General features: G+C 39.1%; 1 protein-coding gene across 9 annotated transcripts in view; it reads left to right on the forward strand.

Moving 5' to 3' along the window:
• The window catches only part of PASD1 (PAS domain containing repressor 1), a 188,555-nt gene that overhangs the window by 129,631 nt on the left and 41,406 nt on the right, over nucleotides 1–17,518 (forward strand). For all 9 annotated transcript variants that reach the window (XM_047844743.1, XM_047844742.1, XM_047844746.1 and 6 more), the window contains 4 exons: nucleotides 7,499–7,598; nucleotides 8,024–8,137; nucleotides 11,023–11,153; nucleotides 13,711–13,793. In XM_047844743.1, the coding sequence (XP_047700699.1) occupies nucleotides 7,499–7,598; nucleotides 8,024–8,137; nucleotides 11,023–11,153; nucleotides 13,711–13,793 (428 nt within the window). The remainder of the gene's footprint in view (nucleotides 1–7,498; nucleotides 7,599–8,023; nucleotides 8,138–11,022; nucleotides 11,154–13,710; nucleotides 13,794–17,518) is intronic.

Genomic DNA, 17,518 nt, shown 5'->3' on the forward strand with positions numbered 1-17,518 from the left:
GGATTTTTTTATCTCTCTTTTTCTCAGCTTCCTCTTTTTCCATAACTTTATCTTCTAGTTCACCTATTCTCTCTTCTGCCTCTTCAATCCGAGCCGTAGTGGTTTCCATTTTGTTTTGCATTTCGTTTAAAGCGTTTTTCAGCTCCTCGTGACTGTTCCTTAGTCCCTTGATCTCTGTAGCAAGAGATTCTCTGCTGTCCTCTATACTGTTTTCAAGCCTAGTGATTAATTTTATGACTATTACTCTAAATTCACTTTCTGTTATATTATTTAAATCCTTTTTGATCAGTTCATTAGCTGTTGTTATTTCCTGGAGATTCTTCTGAGGGGAATTCTTCCGTTTGGTCATTTTGGATAGTCCCTGGCGTGGTGAGGACCTGCAGGGCACTTCCCCTGTGCTGTGGTGTATAACTGGAGTTGGTGGGCGGGGCCACAGTCAGACCTGATGTCTGCCCCCAGCCCACCGCTGGGGCCACAGTCAGACTGGTGTGTGCCTTCTCTTCCCCTCTCCTAGGGGCGGGATTCACTGTGGGGTGGTGTGGCTCGTCTGGGCTACTTGCACCCTGCCAGGCTTGTGATGCTGGGGATCTGGCGTATTAGCTGGGGTGGGTAGGCAAGGTGCTCGGGGGCAGGAGGGGCAGGCTTAGCTCGCTTCTCCTTAGGTGATCCACTTCAGGAGGGGCCTTGTGGCAGCGGGAGGGAGTCAGATCCGCTGCTGGAGGTTTGGCTCTGCAAAAGCACAGAGTTGGGTGTTTGCGAGGAGGGAGCAAGTTCCCTGGCAGGAACTGGTTCCCTTTGGGATTTTGGCTGGGGGATGGGTGAGGGAGATGGCGCTGGCGAGCGCCTTTGTTCCCCACCAAGCTGAGCTCTGTCATCCGGGGGCTCAGCAACTCTCCCTCCCTTTGTCCTCCAGCCTTCCCGCTTTCTGAGCAGAGCTGTTAACTTATGACCTCCCAGATGCTAAGTCGCGCTTGCTGTCGGAACACACTCCGTCTGGCCCCTCTGCTTTTGCAAGCCAGACTCAGAGCCTCTGCTTGGCCTGCAGGCTGCCCCTCCGCCCTGGCTCCCTCCCGCCAGTCCGTGGAGCGCGTACCGCCTCGCCGCCCTTCCTACCCTCTTCCGTGGCCCTCTCGTCTGCACTTGGCTCCGGAGACTCCGTTCTGCTAATCCTCTGGCGGTTTTCTGGGTTATTTAGGCAGGTGTAGGTGGAATCTAAGTGATCAGCAGGACGCGCGGTGAGCCCAGCGTCCTCCTACGCCGCCATCTTCCCTCTAAAAGCTATCCTTGTTTCTTTATGTAGTTTGGTTCAAACTTTTCACTCTCAAGAGAATATTTCAACTTTAAGCATTTTAGGTAACATGCACACACACAGACTTACCCTAAGGTAGAGGTATCTGGGACATGGGGTTGAGTGAGTAATCTTAAGCCATTGATTTGATTACCAGAGATGGGTATACTTAAAAATAGAGCTATTAATATTAGGTCTGTACATAAACATGAAATGAGAATGGAGTTTTATAATCTCGTTAAAAAGGACTTATACCTGAGGCATAATTTCACACTTTTCTTCATTAAATCCTAACTCTTATTAATTTGTAACAACATGAAATTTTTCCCAGGCTTTGATTAAAAATTTCATTTTTATAAGTCACCCATCTTATATTAATGTAGAGACAAAACCATTTCTAAAGGATCTTCCTGGCTCCAGGAAGCTACAATTTCATTAAATATCAAGACACCTCTGTCTCTTGGGCAACTGTAAACTGCTAGCATGGTGGATGGAAAGATCTTGTTCTCTGAAATCAGACAATCTGAAGATTAAAATTTAGGTCTATCACTTAATAACTACATGAGCTTTAGTTTCTCATCTGTGAATGTGGAAAAAATATTCCTTGAGGTGGGTTTTTGCAAATGTGGGGTTAGTGAAGACCTGCCTTATCAGGGGACATTTGAACAGAGACCTGAATGGAATGAGTATGTGAGTCATGCAGATAACTGGAGCAAATATGTTCCAGGCAGAATCAAAAGCAAGTGACAAGGCACTAAGACAAGAATGTGCTTGGTATGGAAAAGGCACAATAGAGAGGCTGTTGTGACTGGAGTGCTGTGATCAAAAGGAAAAGTACTAGGAGGTGATGAGGTCAGAGTAGTAGCAGAGGTCTACCCTGTTTCAGGCCATTGTAATGACTTTGTCTTTTCCTCCGAGATGGGAGAAAGCCATTGTGGGGGTTGGAGCAGATGAAGGAAATTATGAGCTTTTTTTTTTTGGGAGGGGGTCACTCTGGCTCCTGTGTTAAAAAAATAGGCTATGGGTCATTTATTTTGTTTCTTAAATCTCACATATGAGCAAAGGGAAAATAAAAGAGAAGCAAAGCAAGAAACAGACTTTTTAAAAAATATTTATTTAGTTTTGAGAGAGAGACAGAGAGTGAGCAGGGGAGGGGCAGAGAGAGAGAGACAGACAGACAGACAGACAGACAGAATCTGAAGCAGGCTCCACGCTCTGAGCTGTCAGCACAGAACCCAATGCGGGTCTCGAATGCACAAACTGTGAGATCATGACCTGAGCCAAAGTCACTAGCTTAACCGACTCAGCCACCCAGGTGCCCCAAGAAACAGACTCTTAACTCTAGAGAACACACTAGAGAGGAGGGAGGAAGTAGGTGATGGGGATTAAGGAGTGTACTTGTTGAGATGAGGACTGGGTGATGTATGGAAGTGTCGGATCACTATATTGTACACCTGAAACTAAAATTACACTGTATGTTAAGTATACTGCAACTAAAAAAAAAGAATAAGCTATGGAGGCAGACATGAAAGTAGGGAGTCCACTTGGAAAGCTATTGCATTAATCCAGGCTATTAGATAGTGATGAATTGCAGTAAGGTGAATGTGGAAGCCATCAGTGTTTTGTAGGTAAAATAAGTTTTGCTGATGGATTGGATGGGGGTGTGACAAAAAGATATGAGGAGTCCAAGATATGATGTTGTAACACATACCATTGTGACCGAAATGAGGTCTACTATCATCATCATGGTATTAAATTTATATCGGAAATCTGCCATTGTATTTTCCCACTCATTTATTTCCTTGATAGTTTTTCCTTTGGAAAAACTTGCAGTCACTTGTAGTAGTAACTTGTACTTCCTAGCAGCCTGCTCTCCTACTCACCCTACTTCATCACTACCCCCCAAAAAAAATTAAAACTGGGAATTTACATGTAGTTGTTCTCTTTTACAATTCTTAAAGAAATTGTAAACACATTTCCTCTGGAAAGAGTTTCTCAGCATTGAATTATTAAGAAACTTTAGCAGGTTTTGAATATAGGTATATGGTTAGTTCATGATAATTGTGATGAATTTTCCTTTCTTCTCCCTGTGAAGCTTACAGCATAGTAGAGAATTACTCGTGATGAGTGTTGTTTGATTCAAAATGCAGTCTGAATTTCATGCAGAGGCTCTTATACTTCCCTGTGCCCTATATAGTTGAACAGTTTTCTAATGCATTTTTAATGTGAATGTCTCTGCCAACAAAAAGATACTTCTTGCCTGGATCCTCAATAAATGTCATGGAGTGGAGAAAATTCCTTTACTTTTTTTTTGTTTTTGTTTTTTTTGTTTTTTGTTTTTTTTTTTTTTTGACATCACTGAGACTCACCACACTAATATTTGTGGGACAACTAATAAGTATTTGCAAACTTGGCTTTTGAAAAACCTTTTTAATTTTTCACTGGTATTTATCTTTGCTTATTTAAGCTTTAAGTGCCTTGATCTTTCTGCCTTGTGTAATAAGAAGAGCAAATGCTAAAGATTTATAAAAATAACGTGGTGTTGATAATGTTTTCAGATCTCTGCCCTTTAACTATGGAGTAGTTACACTGAAATGATTGTTACATTCACCTTTTTTAGTTGGTGGTCAGTTCTAAGGCATTCATTGTGACTATCACTGTCCTTAAAGAATGTAGTTAATTAATAAGAAAATCTTTGCCAGTATTTCCATCTAAGGGGATGTACACTATCAAAAGTCTGCTCACTTTGAATTCTTTGATGCGACAGTGCTGTCCTTTATTCTTCTACTGATGAAAGAACTGGTGAGCCGTGACACTTTGTACCTCTTGTTACAGTCTTATTTTATACTTTGCATCATAATTTTGTGCCTGTCTCATCTGCTCTACTGAATTATGTATTCATTAAAATTGGAATTCATCTCAGGATCATCATGTTTAACCCTTATAAGTACTCAATAAAAAAAAAAGAAATGGATAAATTGCTTCATGTGGAGTGTCTAAAATGCAGAAACTGTCCCAGTAGCAAATCAGCTGCCCTTGGTATAAATTGGACTTGAAGCAGCTATGGTAGAGTGGAGGGAACAATGGATATACAGTTATTTGGATGGACTTGGGGATGAAATTTACCACCGAACTTCTGATCTCTCAATAATTGGACAAGCCTTAATTTCTTCATCAACAAAATGGGAGATAATTTTTCCTCTCACAGGGTGTTATGATAGCTTATTTGTGTGAATATACCTAGCACAGTGTCTGGCATGGAGCAGTTGTTAATCATGTGTTAGATAAATGAATGAATGAGTGGTTTCCACTGACCAGAGGTAACTTGGTTTGGTACTTACAGTTTGTTTCATAACTAAACTAATAAAATGATTTTTATTGAAAAAGTGAAGTTTAATGAAAAATATCTATATTTCTTTTGGGAGGTAAATTTCTTATTGAATGACTTTCATTGTCAAAATTTATTGCTTGTTAATTTCATAATGTTTTGTTTGCTAAATTAAGGTAATATTTCTGCCCTCAATCAAGCCATGCTTTTTCTTTGATTGAGTCAGGATCAATCTGCTAATTTGAACATTGGCTAACTCATAGGCTAGCTTCTACAAATGGACCATAAAATATATTTCTGAATTTGACTGTACATTATTAATATTATTCATTTAAAAATTATTTGAATCTGTGGTTCATCACCCAAAACCATTATTCAGCTACAAAGAATACTTTGTTTATTACTTTGTTCCTATCACATTAAAAACTCATTACTTAACTTAATGTCTGATATTCAATTTATCCATGTGTCACCATATTTCAGCTACATGGTACAGCATTATTCATTCAACTAACATTTACTGAATGCTCACTTGTGCCAAGCTGAGTTCTAGGTGTTGAGGATTTAATAGTGAATAAGTCAGCAAAGGTCTCTGTTCTAATGTTATTTACATTTTACTGAGGGAGACAGATAATAAACAGATAAACATATACATGTGACTATAATGTCAGGTGGTAATGAATGTGTTATGAAAAAAAATGCAGGAAGAGAATGTCAAGAAATCAGTTCTGTTTAAAATACTTTTGAGTGGAGACTTGAATGAAGTAAGGGAGAACATCATTGTAAATATCTAGAAAACAATGTTTCACATTGAATGAAGAGCATTTTAGGGCCCCAAGGTGACTATTTGCTTGGTGTATTTGGATATGAACAAGGAATTTAGTGTACCTGGAATGCAGTGAGCAAGCATAAAAAATGGGAGGGACTAAAGTCAATGAACAGCAAGGGACGAGAACATAGAACTATATAAGCCATTGAAATTACTTTGGCTTTTGCTCCGAATCACTTGGGTAGCTGGTGGAAAATGTTAAGTAGAGGAAAACTTGACTTATGTTTTAAATGAAACATTGTAGCTGTTCTGTGAAGAATGGAGTGGGAGCAGGGACGCTTCAAAAATAAATACAGGGAGAGGAGGTAAGGCTGTTGCAGTAATCCAATCTAGAGATTATGGTTTAGCCCATGTGGTGAAAAGTGGACCGATTTTGCATCCATTTTGACTGTTTTACCAACAGAGTTTGCTGATTGACTGGGTTTGGGGTTTAGGAGGAAAAAGGCAAGTCAAGGACAAGCATGAGGGTAAATGATGGTGTCATTTACTGAAATGTGGAAGACTGAGGGAGTAGCATGCTTTGTGAGGGAAAAATTCAGGTGCACTATTTTGAACATCTTAATATTGAAATCCTATTAGACATCTAAGATGAGTTATCTAGAAGACTTCAGGGAGAAGTCTGGACTGGAGGTACAAAGATAGTTGATATTGGATGAGCTACAACAGAAAGAGACTGCCCACAAAAGACAGTATAGTAAAAGAGGTCTAATGACTAGGCCTTACGAACCCCAGTGTCAAGTAGTCAGACAGAGGAGAAAGATCCAGCTAAGAAAACCATGAGGGAGTAGCCTTCAAAGCAGAAGGATAGCCATATTTGTATGGTATTCTGGAAGCCGAGTATAAATAAAGTGTGTCAAGAAGAAGGAGGGATTTGTTGTATCAAATGCTGAGATGTTAGTGAGGGTTGAGAATTGATTGGATTTGGCAATGTGTGGAGATCACTGGTGACTTTGACAAAAGTGGAGTGGTTAGGGTAAAAATCTGGTTAGTGTGGTTTCAAGGCAGAGTGAAAGCTAAAGAAATGAGAGGCAGCAAGTATAGTTCCTTTCAAAGATTTTTGTTCCAAAGTATGCCAAAGAAGAGCCAGAGGACAGAATGTAGGGTCAAGGAAAGTTTTGGATTTTTGGAATTCTGTGTTGTTTTTATTTTTAAGATAACTGATATTATAGCACCCCTGATATAGCATTTACATGCTATGGGAAAGACCTGGTAGAGAGGGAAAGTTTAATGATGTGGGAGGTAGGGGGAAATTTCTGGAATGATGTCCTTGAATAGTTGAGAGAGGATGAAAGGCAGTGCACTAGACTTCAGTGGAAGCTTATTCCTTGGAATAGGAGAAAAAATAGGTCTCTAGCCACAGAAACAAATGGGTTGGTAGATTAGATGGCAGGAAGATATTGACATTTTCTTTCCCCTTTGTTTTATATTTCAATAAAAAATGAGATCCCTAGCTGAATATGAGGATGAGGGAGGCTTGGAGATTTTAAGAAGGAAGAAAAGGCAAGAAAGAGTCGCACTGAAGAGTGGGAGAGTGAATTGTCTAAGGAAATGAAGAATGATTTCCATACAGATCTGTGTGCCCATTTAAAATAATACATGGCATGGTTGCCATAGACATGCGGTTGCTTGGGTGAAGGTATAAGGTATATGAAGAGTTGAAATTAACCAGAGTTGGGATTTTCCCAGACATATATGTCAGAAGTTGAACATGGGAGTGCTTATAGTGATTCATGGTGGAATATGAACTGAGCAAAGTGGGATATGACAATTTACAGGAGATAATGCACAGTAAAAATGCGATGGGAATGAACTGGAGGTCTCAGCGTGTGGAGTAATTGTTGGAGAGGTAGGGTACTTGCGTGCGTGCACTGGAAAGGTAGGAGGTGATGGACATAGAGTGGAGTAATGTGAACTGGGACTTGTAGAGGTATAATAGGTATGACCATGAGATGGCTGAGGGGGAGCAGATGATAAGTTTACTGGAGTAAGGAAGTAGAGGAAGTGAACAGTAATAGCACATGTAACAAAACGTATTCTCTCTGTATTTCTTAAGGATGAGATTGTGGGTAAAAAATTATTAAGTCTTCTGCCTGATCATGAAAAAAGTGAAGTCTACCAAAAGATTGCTCTCAAACTTCCTTCGTCAAGCTCAGGTATGGATTGTGTCTCCTAAATTGTAAGTTCTTAGATTTTAAGACCCAAGTAACAACTACTCAAAGGAGTAATAAAAATAAAGACCTTAGAGCCAATATAGCTGCTGATTATATATTAACTTAATACAATTATGCAAATTATATTTCTAGTATTAAAATATTTCTTCTCCATTAAGTCTTGTTCTTTGTCATGAACCCTGATTATTTGAGCTTTTGTATAATTGTATTAGTGTTATATAATGTTCTAGCTGGTACTCCACTCTACAGTTACAACATAGATAGCTATGCCAGTGCTAATGTTCATGGAAAGAAAATGATATTTTTAAAAAATCTGTTCTAAGTAAGACAATGGTCCTATGAAATAATCCTGCAAAATATGGTAACATACAATTGTAAATGTGTTTTGTATCTTTTTTTTTTCTTAGTGGGAAAACATACTGACTTTTGCTGTCATATAAAGAGAGGAAATGATAAACGTGGTAGTAACCCTACTTATGAATATGTGAAATTAATTCTGACTTTAAAAGATATTTCGAATGGTAAGCAATTCAGTTTTCAGTCTAATTTAGATAAAGTTAATGTGTTTCATAGCCCTTCGTTGCTAACATAAATGCCTTTCCACTGCCGGCGCCCTCAGATTCTCTTATATCCCTGTGACCATAGCGGTTTGGTTGTAGACACTGATCAGACTTTTGAAAAAGAATTCCATGATAAAAACAAAGGGAAAGTAGATTATGAGCGATGATATAAATGGATTACCAAAAGAAGGACCAACAGAAATCTGATAAAAAGAAAGACTAAAGTTATTGTTCCAAAGGATCCTATTGTTTTAAAAATGGACCTGATAATATGAAACACCTTGTTTGTAAATGTCTCTGACCTTTTTCTCTGAGATCAGAATTTCGGGATAGATAGCTTATATACTTACCTGACACTAATCAGAAAATAGATAATATTTATATTTAAAATATGTTTAGTTATATTTAATGATCTTATTCCTGAGTTGCTTGTTCATTGAAGTAGTTTTCATTTCTATTGCAGTTAGGAATAAATAGGTTTGTGCCAGTAGACACTGCTACTAAATTGGTATCCAAAAATGCTTGGGCCTCTAGGTTTTGTTCAGACTCTATGAATTTTAGCAGAGTGCAATGTTTTTGTGAAACAGTGCAGTGAGACTGTGCAGTAAAAGGAGGAGGGGGTTTGGAGACGATGAAGACTTGAAACATATAAATATAATTACTGTCCAATACAACAGAGCAGCTTACTTATGAGAGTTGTAATTACTGTTTATTGCTCTGGGGAAGATAGAAAAGACAGGGAAATAGGGGAAACTCCTTTGAAAAATGGAATACCTTTTACAGAAATATCTAGCGCCTATTATAAACAACTAATCCTTGTTTCATCCCTTTTATTATTAAAAATTATATTAAATATTCAGTTTAAAAAATACTAAAATTCACAAGATAGTGTCACTTGGTAATATGGTGGATTGAACTAGTAAGAATGACTCTTTCCTTCTACAAAAACAAGGAAACAATTTTTAAAACATAACAAAAGAAGTTTGATGCATACCCAAGCTTAAAGGAAAGTTAAGTCCTTGGGTGACAGGAATTAGAGTATAAAGTACAAGACTATAATGATAAGAGGAAGCCTAGGTGGTGGCCTAGGTGGGTTATGCATCATCCATGGGCTTCGCTGGCTGGGGTCTGGAGTGCTAACATTCATTCAAGGACCAATACATAAAACCTAGAAACTTAACATGATCAGTAAAATCCTGTCCACTGGCCTAGAGGAATAATGTTTGCCATCTCCCTCAGAATTTGAATGGAAAAAAATATGTGTCATTTACAAGAAATCAAACCCCAAATCAGTGTTGTGTGGATATGGAGTCCAAATTTACAATTTTCAAGGTTTCAGGATCTATTGGCTGAGAAATTAACATAAACACTGATATGGGGCCATTAAAACATCTAGGGCTTGAACCATAGGTAAATAGCCCAACGAATATGTGAAAAGATGCTTGAACTCACTACTAAGCAAAGAATGAAAGATTTAAAAACCAGTGAGATAGCACTGTACACCCATCTGAATGACAGCAATCAGGAAGTGTGAATAATAAACAAATATTGGTGAGGAGGTGAGAAATAAAACACTAATACACTGTTGAGAGGAATGTAAACTCATGAAGCATTCCTGAAAAACAGAGTGAACTTAAATTATGTTAATTAACCTGTGACTCAGCAGTCTCATCACTGGGTGGAGATATACCAGAGGCAAACTTACAGAGAGATCTGAGCCTAAGGGGACATGTGCTACATATATGTCATAGTGTTTTTTATGGTTGGAGGGAGTTGGAGACAGCCTAGGTGTGCATCATTAGGGAAATGGGCAAGTAAAATGAGAAAAATGTGCAATATGGAAAACTTTGAAAGCAGTGACCTCGGATATACATACTACAACATGGTTAAATCTTTTTTTTACGTTTATTTATTTTGAGAGAGAGAGAGAGAGAGAGAGAGAGAGAGAGAGAGAGTGTATGAGTGGGCAAGGGGCAGAGAGAGAGGGAGAGAGAGAATTCCAAGCAGGCTGCACAGTGCATAGCTCTAATCCATGGACTGCAAGATCACAACCTGAGCCAAAGTCAGATGTTTAACCGACTGAGCCACCCAGGCACTCCAGTTAAATCTTAAAACCATAATGTTGATTGAAAAAAGTAAGAAACAGAATGAGATCTATAGCACAATGCCACCTTTGTAAGTGGTAAGCACATACACATAAAACCAGACTACATATTTTGCAAGTTTAGATATTAAAAGTGGTAGATGGCAATGGGTGTCTGTGGGTGCAGAAGGATCAGAAAAATCAAGAGTAGAGACTTTATCTGTGTTCATTCTATTCCATGGACTAAGAGTGTAATTAACTCGGTTCTTTGATACTGAGGTCTAAAAATATAGCGAATGAATGAATGAGTAAATAAACAATCAAAATTAGTTCACACAATGGTTGTCTGATGTTTGTCATATGTGTTTAAAATTAAGGGTCGTATACTTTTAAAACATTCAGTTGACTACATATGCACACAAATTACACACATATTTAATACCCCTGTGCCCTATATAAAAGAGGGGAGCTAAATTTCTTTTGAAGACTATAAGATCCATCCACAGAGTAAGAACACAAGGTTGAATATCACCCTGAACTTTCAACAATTATTTCTCAGTAATGACTTCTTCATGTTTTGGTGGAGACCAGGGTAAGGAGGATAGCTGGAACAGAAGGAAGGCAGGAAAAATCTGTGACTCAGAATTCTGAAAATTATCAGTGGGCTGGCAAATAGTGCACTGATGTGTCAGGTGTTCATTTTCTTGTGTAGACAGCCTGCCTTTCTATTTGATTGTCACATGTGTGTCTCTGTCTCCCTTAGAGCCTTTGGTGCTCTTCAGTAGCTTCTTCCCAAGTCCCTCTTTTGCTGAATCGTGTGGTACATATCTTCCTCTGGAGGATCGGTTTTATCTGGTCGGGTCCATTTGTATCCTCAGGACTCAGATTCTACGGGTGAGTATGTTGTGTGTGTGCCTTCCCAACTGGGGAATTGCGGGCTTCCTTTGAAAGGCCATGTCCCCTTTGGTCCATCAGCTACTGGACAGAATTTCTAAGGAACCCAATGTGTGCAGGGGGTTGTGCTAAGATATGTGAATGAGGACAGATCAGCTCCTGCATTTCAGAAGGTGAGCATGTGAGTGGAGATCTCAACACACTCAAAAGAGATACACAATCACTTACAAGTGGTTTTATTTTATTTTTATTTTAATTTTTTAACGTTTATTTATTTTTGAGACAATGTGAGAGACAGAGTGCAAGCAGTGGAGGGGCAGACAGAGGGAGACACAGAATCTGAAGTGGGCTCCAGGCTCTGAGCTGTCAGCCCAGAGCTGGACGTGGGGCTCGAACTCACGAACCGTGAGATCATGACCTGAACTGAAGTCAGATGCTCAACTGACTGAGCCACTCAGGCACCCCAGTAACAAGTGGTTTTAATGTAATATGAAAGAGGTATACAGGGGCTGAGGGCTGGAACATATTAAGAGAAGTGGCCATTTTGACAGGTGAACAAAGGAAGGTTTCTGTCATGAGGTGAGTTTTGAGGCAGCTATCTCCCACATCCACCACCAATTCTCGCTTAGTGTTCTACTAATGTAGCACTCACAGATTCTCTAAAAAGGAAAATCAGTCTTTAGAATTCTTTGGATAGATTCAGGTTCAATGAATATTTATTCACTAAGTAACATATTTATTAAGCACCTACTATGTGCCAGACACTATGAATGTTGAAAAGTGTCATGTAGATGATAAAACAATCATATGTTAATAGCTAGTGGGAAGAAGGGAGTTCAGACAGTGTGGTCAGGGAAGGTCTTTCTCTGATGACCTGTCTTTTGAACTGAGACCCTCAGTTATGAGGTCAACCCAGCAAAGAAAGGAAGGCAATCCAGGTAAAGGGTTCAGCAGCTATAAACATCTTGAAGTAGTAACTAGCTTAGAGAGTTCCAAGGCGCAAGTACTGTTATGTGACTAGAAGAAGGTGAAAGAGAGAAGGAGTAGTAGAAAATTAGGTACAAGAAGTGGGCAGAAGCCAGATTATGGAGAACTTTGAGAATCATGATCATGAGTTTGACTTTTACTTCAGCTATAGTGGAAAGCAGCATGACATGATCTGATTTCATTGTTTTTGAGAGATTAGACTGGTTCCTGGGTGGGAAATGGAATCTGGGAAACAAGAGCACAGGCAAGAGGAGTGGCATGAGAGATGGTAGAGCTTGGACTAGGATTGGAGTCATGGAGATAGAAGTACATGGGTTTGGGTTATTGTTGGGAGATGGGGCACAAAGTCCTTGCTGATGTGTTGGAAGTGGGTGGGAGAAGAGAAATGACTCCTAGCTTTTAAGCCTGAGAAGCTCAGTAAATGGAAGTGCCACGAACTGACTTGAGTCAGATGGCGACACTATGGATTGGGTGATGTGGGAGTGGGGGGCAAATCAAGAGCCATGTTAACATTATGATGACATTGTGACATACAACACATCCAACTGCCTTACAAGACAGGCCTCTGGATCCAGACCAGCTGTAAGACCTCATCCAAGTTGCTTAAATCTTTTAGCTTCAGTTTCTTTTTCTATACATGGCAATAATAAAACCTTCTTTTAGAGTTGTGGTGAAGAGTAAATAAGACAGCACCTTATGCATGGCAAGCACTTGGTAAGTGTGAGCTATTACAGCCATCATACTCATCATTATCATTATGATAATTGTTATCATTAGGATACAGAGAGAGCAAAAGATCTGCTTTACTTTTGTCTCTGGTTTAGAATGTGGACTTTAACTGACCACATTTCAGAAACTGTGAAAGACCCTGTTACATTCCATTTTAGAGTAGATATGTGTCACCTTTTTTTCCCCCAGATTTAAGACCATAAGAAAAGTGTCAGAAAAGCAATTGAAGGAAGTTGCTTGGTCTGATTGCCCCAATCATTATGCCTCTCTGGCAGCTGAGATTTGAGCTTTCATATTTGCCACATGAAGACAGACATCCCATTGTGGAAGTCACCCCCAAAATATACTACTCCCTCCTCTGAGAAAGGAAAATCTCATTTGGCACACGTCCTTCACTCTAGAGTCCCTCATGGCACAAGGATCTCTATTTGTGATCTTTTGCAATTTTCCTCTGGGTTTCTAGGATATTTGTTCCATATTAATGGTCACTTCGGAGAATAAATCTTGTGAGAACAGAGGGCTTTTTGGAGGAAGATTTTTTTCACAGTGTTGACTATGTAGCACAGTGGATGGTGCAGCAAACTCAGAGTACAACTGTGAGATGATGGATCTACTTTGTTTTGTGTCTACCAGCCGTGTATCTTGGGCCAAATCATTACTTCTCTATAATCCTCAGTTTTCATGACTATAAAATCAAGTGCCTTTCTCACAATGATATACAGATGAGCTGTGGCATTGGATATGTGATTGCTTCCAAGTTTACTACATGCTATACTAATGTGTCAGGTATTTTTACTATATAAGTTCATTTTAAGTATCTAAAATGCCAGTTTCTCTGCAGGACCTTTTCACTGTGGAGAAAGCTGGGGAAGATATTCAGCTGATAAATGACTCAGATGAGGAACATCTATCTACAGAATGCAGGTGAGAGACTACTGCTGAAGTAAGTGATGGAGACTTAGGGCATATTTTTATTTAACAAAACTAAAACGAAATAATATGTACAAATATTTTCCCATTAAAATGAAAAGACAAACAATTGAATCCAGAAGAGCAATCTACTAGTCTGAATTCCTTTGCCCAGCTAATATAATTCTTATTTCTCCAACTGAATGTAAATACAAGTGATTGGCTTTTTATTAAAAAAAAAAAAAAAAGCTATAGGGGGCGCCTGGGTGACTCAGTCAGTTGAGCGTCCAACTTCAGCTCAGGTCATGATCTCGCTGTCCATGAGTTCAAGCTCCACATCAGGCTCTGTGCTGACAGCTTGGAGCTTGGAGTCTGTTTCAGATTCTGTGTCTCCCTCTCTCTCTGCCCCTCCCCCACTCATGCTCGCTCTCTCTCTCTCTCTCTCTCTCTGTCAAAAATAAATAAACATTAAAAAAACTATAGAGCACACTTAACTGATGCAGACATTTAATGACTTTCAAATTAAGACAATGCATTTAAAAATAGTATTTGATTACTTTTTCTAGAAATACTTTTAAATGGTGGAACAATAAGTGTCCCTCTTTTTGTTAATATAATTTATTTTATGACATTTGCTAACAAAGTTCCAAAGAACGGAGGCAGTGTTCCATGAGTTTCAGTGGAAAAAAAAAATAAAAATGCAGTCCCAACTCACAAGAAAATGCCAGTTTACCAGATATCATTAAACCCCCTCATGTATCTGCTTAACAATCCACCAAGGATTTCTGCAAAATAGAAATTGTATGTAATACTATCTAGTTATTTAATACTTGTTAAACTCATTAGTCTGTATGTAAAAAACCATAATACTAGATACTGCACAGTATAGATTATTGAGAGTGGGTTAAATATTCCTTCTATATCACAGTAGATATGCATGTGTAAATAAATAATAAAATAATATATTAAAGATGTGCACCACATGCCAATAATACTTAGCAAAAAAGAAAATAAACCAGATACTTTTCAAGAGGTTTCTTATGATTAAAGACATGTTTATGTGAGGCCTGATGGTGGGAGAGGAGAGAGTTGGAGGCTGTGGTCACTGTTACTATTTGATGGTGGGGGGCGTTAAGGAAGAAAGAGCTGGTGAAGAAATGAGTTAAACAGGAAATGTCTGACATTCGTCTGTGTCTGGATCTAAGGAATGGGGGGAGAATCTTCCCTTCCTGGCAGGAGAGTTCAGAGGTGCTTGGCTGCAAACCATTGTCTGAAGCTACACACAAAGCAATGGGATGGAAAACAGAGCTCACAGTGGCAGTCTGTTTGCATTCCACATGTTTGATGTCCTACAACTCTTGCTAACATGAGATTGCATTTGTAATTGTATGAATGTGATAAGTCTGCTCATGCCAAGATCATACGCATTTGCACCAGAAAGCTTTTTTCTTTTTTTTCAGGATCTCAAATTTCTTGTAAATATTCAGCATTGTATCTGTGATTCCTAGGTGTTGGGGACAGGACAAGTGCATGGCCAAGCTTAAGACTAATAATCATTCAGCTCTCTTAATGTGCTTTATCACCTCCAGTTTTTCTTGTTGCGCATGTGCTTATTTACACTTTTTAGGCTTGACCATTTCCTTCATTAGTTACTCAACTTTATTAGACTGTTTACTGAATAATGTGGGGAAGAGGATATCTGCAAAACATGGCATGTTTAAACAATGTGAACTCAAGACACTCTCCTATCAGGAGAGTACCTGAGATACAACAGCAGCAAACCACATGGATAATTCCGTCAGCAGATCATTGTAGCAAATATTCAGATAGTAAGAGTTCAGAGAGTGAGGAGACCTGTGTTTTACTATTAAGCAGAGTTTAATTGGATGAAAAATATTCTGATGCAGAAACGAGCCAGTTACCACATCTATGCCAGTGATCTACTTAGATATAAAAGAAATGTTTTCTTTTTCTTCTTTTAATTTTTTTTTATAATTTTTTTAACATTTATTTTTGAGACAGAGAGAGACAGAGCATGAACGGGGGAGGGGCAGAGAGAGAGGGAGACACAGAATTGGAAGCAGGCTCCAGGCTCTGAGCCATCAGCCCAGAGCCCAACGCGGGGCTCAAACTCATGGACCGTGAGATCGTGACCTGAGTTGAAGTCAGACGCTTAAGCGACTGAGCCACCCAGGTGCCCCTAAAAGAAATGTTTTTTTGAGGCTTAAAACCCCTTCTAATATTGTAAGATATTATCACTCCAGTGTGGATGAATGCACTATAGTTTTATATGTTCTGTACTTCTATAAAATATTACTAAAGTTCTTTCAAAATTATGCAATGGATTATTATTTATCATATAGAAAGTAAGATGGAAAATGACACTTAGGACAGAGTTGATAGATCTGATGAAGAAATTCTGTTTAATTCCACCTCCCATGTCTCACATCCCTCCCCTCTCCTTCAATACCATGGTCACTGCTGTGCTCTCAGACACCTCAGCTCTCACATGATGGGTTGTTTGTGGGCCTGGCTTGTCCACTATCTTGAGGTCTATAAAGGCGGACCTGCCAGCCTTGTCCCTGTCTGGTACAGAGCTTCACATCAAGTAGGCAGAAATGAACATCTACTCAGGGACTGATTGATTGGTTGATCCTATCAAAATGGTAATCCATTCCATGCCATGAGACCTCTCAAAGGTAATGCAGTATTATTATAAATCAGTGCAAACTAGTATTGCCTTGTTTTGTCATAGACTCTTTCCTTGTTCTCAGGATATTTTTAAATAAAAATAAGGAGAAGAAATCATGGCATGTCAGAGTCATGGTTTTGTATGTTTCGTAGACACCCTGAGCAGATTGGTAATCTGGCTTTCATTTTATAGACTGAGGGACAGTTAGGAAAGTAATCAGGCACAGAGGCCATAGGGACCTGGAGCTCCCAAAGTGATTTGGGAATTTCTCTTGGTAATTCTACATGTTCTTTGAAAGTCAAGAATCATTTTGCTAAAGGCTTGAAAGAATTGCCTATGCTTATGAAAGAAACACAAAGAGGGGAATTTGAGATGTTTAGAAGAAAGGGTCTGTTTCCATGGAGGGTGTATTGTCCTTGCATGTTTCAGATTTGAGGCTAAAGAACCTTTCATTTCAGGAGAGGGACTCAGCGGTTGGGTTATTTTCCATTAAAGCTACAGATGCAATGGAGTGCAAGGTCTTGTTTGCCTGGACCACTGAAGATACAAAGAAGTAAGGGGTACTTGAAAGTACGTAAGGGGCAGACCAAAACTGGAATACTGTTAGCCCTCTCCTATCTGGCTCCTGCTAGAGCCAGAATGAAGTACCTAGCTACTCTTTTAGTTTGGCCAGATGAATGTAGAGGTAAGACCCAAATTCCCATCACAGCGTCATCTCAGTAGAAATGCATTCTGTTCTTTAGCCTTCACGATAGGATTTCATGTTTATTAACCTAGTTGAAAACAAATCTATCAGGTAGATTTTAGACTTGTCATAATGTAGTCATAGAGGATTATGATATGCCCAACTCACACAATTTGTTCCACAGTAGAGTGGAATTGGGACCCAGATTTTCCTGGGCTCATTCCTGTCAGGACTTCAGTTCCAGCAGCTGTGGCTGGTATGGGATTCCAAGGAGAAAACTCGAGGAGCCTTTGGGAAGTACTTGATTGAGGATGTTTTCGAGAGAAAATCTTTTTTTCCCCTTTAATTTCTCCTTAAATGTAG

Source organism: Prionailurus viverrinus, chromosome X (assembly GCF_022837055.1).
Source record: "Prionailurus viverrinus isolate Anna chromosome X, UM_Priviv_1.0, whole genome shotgun sequence".
Taxonomy (NCBI): Eukaryota; Metazoa; Chordata; class Mammalia; order Carnivora; family Felidae; genus Prionailurus; species Prionailurus viverrinus.